The 10,183-nt window shown below is 43.7% G+C and overlaps 1 protein-coding gene across 1 annotated transcript; it reads right to left on the minus strand.

Moving 5' to 3' along the window:
- Positions 1-774: 774 nt before the first annotated feature.
- Positions 775-1,899, minus strand: LOC132250658 (probable G-protein coupled receptor 141). The gene has a single exon (XM_059727627.1). The coding sequence runs from the start codon at positions 1,724-1,726 to the stop codon at positions 818-820; it is 909 nt and encodes a 302-aa protein (XP_059583610.1). The 5' UTR covers positions 1,727-1,899; the 3' UTR covers positions 775-817.
- Between the last annotated feature and the right edge of the window lie 8,284 nt (positions 1,900-10,183).

A 10,183-nucleotide genomic window follows, 5' to 3' on the forward strand; every position in this document is an offset into this window, starting at 1 on the left:
ACAAATCATCTTGGGCTCCTCCTCTCTTTCCCCTCTTTGAAATGGCATTGGCACTAGGGTTTCCGTTTTCACACCACACAGTGATACTGATTCTGATAGGCTAGTGCTTAGTTGTGGGAAACTTTCACCTAATCAAGTATGTATTTTAGGTTTTGAGGCCTGTAAAATAAATATTTACAGCATTTATAATGATTCTGGCTCATTTTTTCTGGTTTATTATTTAAAAGAAGGCTGTCAAACTTGCAGCACACAGGTTGATGTGTTAATTGGCTGCTTCTCCCTCCATTGTTCATTCTGCTGCTGCCAGAGTCTCTGGACTCCTCTCTTTTCCTCCATCTTCTGCTTCCTGCCTTTGCCCCTGGGGACAGGAGGAGCCTGGGGAATCCATGTAATCTCTGCATCCAGGGAGTCCAGGTGCTGGGTTGGGCAGGGGTAGAGGGGCTGGGAATCAGCACAGCCCACACAGTGGGGAAGTGGGGAGGTCCAAGGGAGTCCATGAAGCCTGAATGGTGTGTGACGCAGGGGGCCTGCAGCTGTTCAGGTGTCAAATGGCCTTAATTTAAACTAATACATTCAAAGTTCATGTGCCTTCCACTTGCCCAAATACTATAGTATAGTAAGACAGGTTATGAAGGAGAGTGATGCTAACACAGGGGTGGGCAAAATGCGGCCCACAGGCCATTCTATCTTGCCTGCGGGGCCCCTAAAAATTTAGAAAATTAATAGTTATCTGCCCCTGGCTGCCTGTCATACGGCCCTCGATGGCTTGCCAAAACTCAGTAAGCGGCCCTCCACCCGAAGTAATTGCCCGCCCTTGCTAACAGCAGGTGAACTTGTCTCGGAGCACAGTAACCTTATGCTTAAGGCGGCTTCCACTTAGCACAAATGCCAATAAATCAAGACAGCTGATAGCTGTTATACTCAAGGTGATTTCATTGCAATTTTCTAACTGATTATTCTCATTCACATGCTCTATATAATAGATCCTAAAAAGATGATATGGAAGGAAACAAATTATTATGATAGTTAGGAAAATCAAGCTTTTTATCTGAGCCCAGAATTCTTGATGTGACCAGATAGAGCCTGAAAGCCTTCTCACCACCTTGTGAATGATGAAGATTTGCAAGGCCAAGAGGATGCAAGTGATGCAGGGTACAATCCTAATCATGATATAGTTCAGTACTTTCACACTGCCTTGCTTTAGTTCTTCTTGGAAATTAAAACATGTAGTATTATTATATGTTCCAGAGGTCCCATATTGAAAACGAAACACAGGCACCACAATGAGAGAGACTACAGTCCACATGGCAGCACTGGCCCCCATGGCATGAAGCTTCCTGTAGAACTCCACCTTGTCCTTCCACTGGAAGAAGATGAGCCACCTAATAACCAGGGTGACAACGTAGGACAGAAAAGTCAGGTACATGTGGATGTGAAGTGTAGCGCTCACTGCTTTGCAAAAGGGCAGTCCAAAAACCCACTTCCCATTAATATAGTAATGAAGCCGAAATGGCACCGTTAGGAGGAGGAGGCTGGGCACCATGACCAGGTTCACGATTGCTGTGGTGGTCACGGACAGAGTGTTCATTTTAACTAGAAAAAATGACATTGCAATGACTCCAGTCACACCTCCAATAAAGGCTACTGAATACACTGTAGTCAGTATGGTCTGTGCAATTCCAAGCTGAGTGGTGTTGGACGCTGATGCCTCCCCAGTCATGTTCATGAAACCTCTCTCACTTGCACTATTAAGAAAATAGAGAGAGAAAAAAAATTAGTGTGATTAAATATTAAATCTGGACTTGTCCACAACCACATTCTGGCTCCAGTGGTACAAACATAATCCTAGTGGGTCTGGGTTTGTTTTATTCTTGGGATGGAATTGATTGTATCTATTACCCAAATATTCTGAAGGATGAGGAAAGAACAGCTCTAAAACTTGAATTTACAGCTCTCTCAGAGGTGGAAAAGATAGGGGGGAATTTTTCAACTTATTAAAATAGTACCAGGCTACCAGGCATAAAATTAAAAACAGTTATGAAGTGTTATTATAAAATCAAGGCAGGATAGCTTCTTGGCCAAATTACTTGAGTGCCAGATTTATTTGCCATTTGTTAACAAGGCAGCTCTTTACTCCTGAAGAGCTACGTAGGTATTGCCACAGACACAACACTCTGCTAGAATACTGCTGCTTGGTCATTAGAGTCAGTTTTGTTTATTTGTAACACAAATTTCTATTTTAAGGGCGTGATGTTAATGTTAACCATATGCTTCTTCACTGAAGCCACACATTTTGGATGTGACTGAGAACAGAGTTTTTTTCTGGGGGTTCTGCACACAATATACTTATATACACAATACAACCTCATTATAACAAACCCTGCTTGTAGCAACACTCTGGGTTATAAAACTCTCAAAAGCAGGAGTCATTTTTTTCATTACTAGACTCGTCAGATTGACTAAACTTATCAGAGCAAACATCTTCTCTTAGTGGACTTTTCTGTTACAATGAGGTTGTAGTATAATACACATTTATAATGTTTATTTTATGGGTCTGCTACTGCCACAGCTGAACGGTAAAGGTATGATGCAGAGCCCCCTAACAGAAATGTGTAGTGTATGCAAGCCTCCTAGTGTATGCAAGCAGAAGTAGTTCGCTGCTGGCTTTGTTTCCTATCTCTTTGAACAACAGAAGTTCTGCGGGCAGAAGCTTTTTCTGTTGGCATAGCTGTGTGCAAATGGAGGGTGTTGCCAGCAGAACTAAAAGTCTCATCTTTTCACACTCCTAGTTGACATGGTATAGATGTTTGACATAAATGATATTTCTTTTCTGGTGATAAAGGAGGTTAAGTATAATTCTGATGATTCCAGTATGACAGCATTTGTCAAATATTACCAAATTGTTTATATTGCAAGAATTTAAAGTCAACTTGGAACCCTCTACACTTCACTGCAGTTATGTTTTGGGGAGCCGTGCCCTGAAAGTTGCAGTTCTCCTGCCTAGATTGGAACAAATGCAATAGAGAGTCAGTTTTGCAGCACTCAGTTGTGTATGTTCAACACAAGGCAAGTCTCTAGGGCTGACTGGAAACAAGGAATCTTGACGTGTTGAAATGTAACATGGGATTGGGAGGCTAAAGATCCTCCTGAGTAGGAGCAGATCAAGGCGGGGTGCCCTGGTAAACTTGCACCCCTCCTTCTCCCCTCTGTTCCCCGCTCTAACCCCCCCCTCCCCGGCACTTTGCTTCCTGCTGCATCCAAAGGTTAAAGCCAACAGCCTAGCAGTGGCAGCAGCAGTGAGGGTGTCAATTAACTTAATGCCTCATTATAATTTTCGTGATTCCTTCTAAAGTCTTCATTCCACAGGTGTTAATGACCCTCTTTCCTTTTTAAATAGTCTTTAACGGTTTACTTCTGCAATACTGCTGTCTGTTAGCTGCTCCTAGTAATGTAGCTCCCATTTCAAAGCCCTGCACCTGGTTTTTAAATCAAGATAAAAACATTAACTCACCCGAGGATATATTAACTCAGGTGAATATTAGCTCAGATGTAGAAATTACTTTTAGTGAAGCATTGGAAGCACTATCCAAATGCTCAAGAAGGTTTGAAATTGTTTTATGAATCTGAAAAAGAGACACATACATTTAATTATAATAACCATGGTTAATGAAACAAGCTCCTTGGATTATTTTTGCCTAGTTTGTTATGTTTTCATATATGATGTATGATATAGCAAATTAATGCATGTGCCAATAAAGGTTTTTTTGTTTGGTTTTTTTTTGCTTTAATCTTAAATTGAATAATGTAGCTCTAGGCTCCTGCTTATTAGTAAAGCTTCTAGGTTCTTTGTAACTGAAGAAAAATCTGTGTTGTGTTATATGTGATGATGCACTACACTATCTGCATCCCCTTTTTCAAAATCCCAGATCTGCCCATGTATGGGAGCAAGCGTGTTAGATCCAGTTCTTTTCCATATGTTCAGCAGCACATGATTATGGCAGGTATGCACTAGATTCTGTCTGGATCTGAATTCAGACCTCTCATCTTCATGCTTGCTGGCAAAGCCTTTTTACCCAGTCAATGGGTTTTACAATATAAGATCCAAAAAGAGAGCTGAATTTTCCCTGGTTGGGTTTTAGAACCTTTTAACACCAAAATGATATTAGCTTTGCAGGGCGATATGCTATTTCCTTTGTCTGTTACATTACTGATGGTTCAGGTGACTTCCATTTTAGGTAATACATAGTTTTGATACCTTAAAGACCATTTAACAGTTTCCTCATTTGTGGAAAATAGCAGGTTTGGGGTACAAACAGCAGGTTTGGGGTGAATTGGAACATTAACAACACTGTGGGTGCATCTACATGAAATGCTAAAATCTCAGTAGATTAATTCTACTACACATTAGTGCATTACAGCAAAAGTTATGCTAAAGTACAGTAGAATGAGTCTACTGCACATTAGTGTCACTAAAAAGGCGTATGTTGGTGGTACTGGCCAGTAGTGCCAGGTACTACTTATTGAGTTAGTAGGCTTAATGCGCCATAACTATGGCACATTAATGCACATGTAGATGCACCCAGTATGTCTCCATGACTTTGATTTCTGAAATAATTGAACTATTAGAAATGCTTCTAAAGTGCCCATCATTTGTAGTATATGAGACCAATAAAAAGTTAAGAGTGTTCTCCGTGTATCCGTACCACTAGCTATTTTATTAAATCTTCCATCAGAAATAACTGTTTTTAGATTCCATATGGTAACTTTGTAAATATTGACTCTGTAATGTCTGACGATGCATTATATAGGGTTAACCTTAAAATTTTCTTCACTCCTTATCATCATGGGTACGTTACCAGATTTAAGAAAAAAATATACCATGATGAGCCTCAGATATAAGCGATGACAAACACAAGATGTATAGAAGGGAAGGAGAGAAAAAGGGAACAAAAAATAAAAAGAAAGAAAAATGACCCACCTCTCCATACTGGAAACCAAAACAGAATTATATTATGAAACAATGTCACAAAAACAGTGTGGACATGTTTCCTGCATCAATCAGTAATAAGCAAGGGACAATAATGAAAGTTGCCATCCTGGAAAAGCTCTCAGGTATTTAAAAAAAAAAAAAGATAGCCAATTAAACAATATTTTTAAAGTTTCAAACTTTGCTTTAAAAGAATTATGCAATGAACCATCAAACAGCCTTTTGCATTTTCCATATATACTCATTTCCAAAGCTGGGCTCATACTTTTCACTTTGAAGTTCATTAATTTACAACCTGAACATAGATAAAAAACCCTTTTGCTTTTTCTTATATATTCACTTCTTAGCCAAGGAAGTGGCTCACTCCTAGCCGCACTCATTCAGGCTCATTGACTTGTATATTCCATTTGTGCAAAATCTTTAAAGAAAAGTTTCATTTAAAAATCCTGCAACTGCATTACTTCCTCTTCTGAGCCAAGTACAATTCAGTGGCCTGAATGTTGGGTTGCATTAGGACAGCTTTGTCCCTAGAGCTTATCCCTGGAGGGATCCTTCTGTGCAAGAGGACTCTTAAGTGCTTTGGAGCTTTGCTAACAGCTTCTAAGCCATCATTACAGCCTTGCAGACAATGCAAGGTGTTAACTGTCAGCTCTGTTCTTGGGGAACCTTGGCACAGTACGCAGTCTGTCTGACTCACAAAGGACTCACCCCCTCCCCACCTCTGCCTGAACAAGAACTGATTAAAGGAAGGACTCACAAAAGACAGTGAAGATGCAGTGGGAGACGCATCTTAAGCCCTCCAGACAAGGGTGATAAAGGTGAAGCGACTCCCCTGGTCTCATTTGAATCAGAGATGGAACCGGATGACAACTCATTTAAATGGGAGATGGGACAGACATGCATCTTCATTAGCATTCAGGATGGAGAATAGAGATTCCAAGGCAAGGACCGCACTGAATTCTGGGACCAGAGAAGCAGGGGAGCACTGCATGATGGGGGACCCCTGCTCCAAATGCTAATCAACCCACGTCTGCACACACCCAGCTCAGCATTTATTAGACCAATTCTAGTAATGACTCCTCTAGTGGTATCCAAAGCACTGAATCTGCCTATCTGTATTGTGAGCTTCCTCAGAGGATTAGCCAGGAGTGATCAGTTCCTATCATCCAGCATATGAGCCATTGTTTACCCATAAACAAACCCAGTGTTCTCCCTTGAGCCATTGTTAGTTCTCTACAAAAACCCCTACCCCATGCTCAAGTCTCTGTCCTGGTGCTTGGATCCAAAAGCTGCACCAGTTCCACTCCTTTTCTGCCTAGAATCCCTCCATTGATCGTGCAGAGGGCTCTGCCTGTCTGCGAGATCCAACAACACCTGGGAACCTCGACTGGTTCAAGCTTTGCTGAGTGGTGAGACCCCAACTCTCTTTCTCTCTCTCTCTCTGTCTCTCTGACTCCAGGAACCTGACTTTTACTCTCTTGCTCCAGGCACAGCTTTCTAAACCTGACTTTTGCTAATCAAACTCGATCTAGACTTCCCCAAATACTTAATTGAAACTGTAATATTGTAACTTTTATTTGTCTCTCTTGTACGGCTATTACTACTGGTATCATCATAAGTTCATATACCTGGCAATAAATAACTTTTATTGTCAAGCTGGTTGCTATACTCTCTCTCTGAACCTCACTTACTCTGCCTTCCCCTTGACCTCCCCATTTGCTCTGCAGCAGTGCTTCTTTTACCTAACCCAAAGATCCATGTAATGCCCAAAACTATGGTGGGGTCTGCTCACCAAGAGAGTTACTACTAGGACCATTGTGACAAGAGATTGGAAGGTGCTGAGTGTTGAGGCGCATGAGGGTATCAGCTGAAAGTGCTGATCGGACCCAGCCTGCTCAGATGTACTCTGTTAGCATGCGTGTATGTGTGTCTAACTGCATTTATTATTGTCCTGTTGAAATAAGGGATGAACTGCGTTCAAAGCACATGAGGGTGTTAGCCTGTCAATGCTGAATAGTCCGGCCTGACTCAGATGAGCTCGGTTAACCCATGTGCTTGTGTCTGACTCCATTTTATTGCTGCCCTGATGAACTGAGTTCAAGGCATATGAGGGCATTAGCCTGTCAATGCTAAATAACCCGGCCTGGCTCAGGTGTGTCCTGTTAATCTCCGTGTATATGTTCATATATGTGTTTGACTGATTCGGTGGTTGGGGGAACCCAGCCCCATTGAAACTGAGTCCTGCAAGATAGGTCCACTGGGGGTGAGGACTTGCAGAAGGGAGAGATACAGCTCCATATAGAAACACAAGTAATACAAGCAGCATGCTGATAGAATTACAGAATCCCCAGAAATGTACCCCTAATAAATGAGCACATCCCAAAGTGGCAGGCAAATCGGTAATAAGGGTCACGGGTGAAAAAAGGAACCCCAGAAATTGCAAATTCTCTGATAAAAGAGTCCAGAGAAGAGCCACGTGCATGATCAGAGGTCAGGTAAACAGACCTTATGACAACAGGCTGAGAGCCGTGGGACTCTTTAGCCTGGAAAAGCATAGGCTCAGGGGCGATGTGATGGCCACCAATAAGTTTATCATGTGTTCACCAGCATCTGGGGGGACGAGTGTTCACCAGAGCTCCCCAACGGATGACAAGATCGAACGGTCACAAACTCCTGCAAGACTGTTTCAGGCTGGACATAAGGAAGAATTTCTTCACTGTCTGAGCCCCCAAGGTCTGGAATAGCCTGCCATCAGAGGTGGTTCAAGCACCTACATTGAATGTCTTCAAGAGAAATTTGGATGCTTATCTTGCTGGGATCCTATGAACCCAGCTGACTTCCTGCCCCTTGGGCAGGGGGCTGGACTCGATGATCTTCTGAGGTCCCTTCCAGCCCTAATGTCTATGAAAACTATACGTTATGTTCGTATGCCATGGTTATATTCTGCTACAATGTCCCTTTGGCACCCTAGCATTCAGCACTACTTAGAACCTGCCCATAAGATCTTGTCACAGAGCACTGAGGTGCCCTGCTCCCAAAGAGGGGAAACTGCTAGGGCTTCCTCCCTAGCAGGGAATAAGGAGCCCAGCTGTGGGTTGCCTGGGCAACCAGGGTAGGTCAGCTGACCAGAAGGCGCAGGGCCTGGCTCCCTTATAAACCCTGGGGGCTGGGGCCAGAGGCAGTTACCTGCCAGCAACCATGGAGGAAGGAGCTCTCTCATGGAAGGGATGGAGTAGTTCCCGGTAGGCTTGAGCGTTGTTATGGCCAGGCGGCTTCTGTTTAAGTTGTAGCGGATGGGCTTGCATTTTGTGTTGCTGTTTATCACTGATGGTTTGGGTGAGGCTATTAGGGGTTGGAGGAGGCCTCATAGGGGACTCGCAGCAGAATGTGAGGACTCCAGCGCCAGTGAGGGTGCAGCATTCGGGGTGCACAGACCCCAGCCCCAGAGAGGGGCAGTTGAGAAGCCCCAGAGAGGGTGGGAATTGCTGAGAAGCCCCAGAGCGGGGGCAGCGTTACTGAGGAGGCCCAGTGTGGGCATGGTCAGTCCCAGAGAGGGGGAAGGCCCTGGAGAGGGGGCACTACTGAGAAGCCCCAGTGCTGGTGTGGTGACCCCAGAGGGGGTGCAACATTACTGAGAAGCCCCAGAGAGGGGGCAGCCTTACTGAGAAGCCCTAGTGTGGGCACGGTGAGCCCCAGAGAGGGGGCAGCCTTACTGAGAAGCCCCAGTGTGGGCATGGTGAGCCCCGGAGAGGGGATGTCACTATTGAGAAGTCCCAGTGTGGACACGGAGGCCCCAGAGAGGGGGCAGCATTGTTGATAAGGCCCTGGAGAAGAGGGCACAGAGTGAGATAGGGCCGGGAAGAGCCCTAGCACTGGAGGGGGCGTGTATCAAAGGAAGGAAGGCCCAGAGGGGGCCAGATCATGATAGGGCTGAGACTTAATGGCTGTTCCATCGGCGAGGTGTGGACTGCGGTGTAGGGGAGGAAACAGAGCCACAGATAGCGCCCCCTGGCAGCAGGGCAGTACAAGAGCAGCCTCCCGCTAATTAACATCAATTAATTAATTAACAGCAAGGCATGGCAGGTGAGAAGGTGGGCGGTTGCCCCAGGAACAGGTGTTCAGGCCACGTTTGGATCGGCCCAGAGCGAATACCTGTTACAGATCTTCTCGAATTATGTCCAGGGAAAGGGAAATATTACCAGGCTTCGGGGGGGAAAAATCACTAGAAACAACCTAATAAAAACCTATAATAAGATTATTTTGTGTGTCATCTCAACCTTTGCATTTTTGAGATGCCTTCTTTGGGCAGCTTGTTTTCAGTCAAACCTCTGAAGTTTGTCTTGTTGTTAGCCCTTCCCAGAGGGGCCCTATACTAACTTCTTGTCTGTTTACCAAGTGACCCATGGAGTTTATTTCCACTCTGAGCAAGTTTCCACCCTAACTGTCTAAATGACTTTTCTTCTTACTCCGGCAAACCTCTAGAACGGTCATGCTGTGAGTTTCTTTAGCAACTGGTATTCAATCGGTGTGATATTTTCTGGCATGTGCACACTGCATTTTGGACTGTAGAATCTGAACTATCCTCTTTTTCCTTCTGTGATTCCTAGAACACCCGGTCTTCTATCCTCTGACTTTTATGTCCCAGAATCCTTTGTATTCTGTATTCCAGAACTCCTTTTTACCAATTCAACTAAAAAAAACCCCAACAAACCCACAAAAATGCTGTAATATATAATATCTGTTGTTTTGTTTTATGACAAAGTAGATCTTTTTATTGACGTCAGTGGGGCTATTCATATGAGCAATGTTTGTTGAATATTGCACATTGAATCATTCCATGCATATATTTTTGGTAGTGTCATATTGCTCAACTTTCTAAAAGTGTCATCTACACGATTATGAAAAATTCATAAAACACACATTCCTCAGTGCAGAAGTGATTTCGGGGTAGGATTGAGAGGGCAGTCTGACAAGGGAACTAGATAAGCCAGCAAACCGCATATGGTCTTCTGGCTCTAGTAGGAAATGAAAATCTCAACCAGGAAGCCATGACTGGATAAGGTAGTAGTTCTGAGAACTGTTACTGCAATGTAATGTAGACCTACCAATAACAGCTTTGAACTAACTGATTGAGATACTGGTGGCAATTTAGCTGTGGCAGCAAAAACACTTGGTTTGAAGTATTAAAACCTTGCA

Source organism: Alligator mississippiensis, chromosome 5 (assembly GCF_030867095.1).
Source record: "Alligator mississippiensis isolate rAllMis1 chromosome 5, rAllMis1, whole genome shotgun sequence".
NCBI classification, from domain to species: domain Eukaryota; kingdom Metazoa; phylum Chordata; order Crocodylia; family Alligatoridae; genus Alligator; species Alligator mississippiensis.

Excerpts from the sequence above, each read along its gene's own strand:
- LOC132250658 (XM_059727627.1), bottom strand. The coding sequence starts at position 1,726 with ATGAACATGACTGGGGAGGCATCAGCGTCCAACACCACTCAGCTTGGA.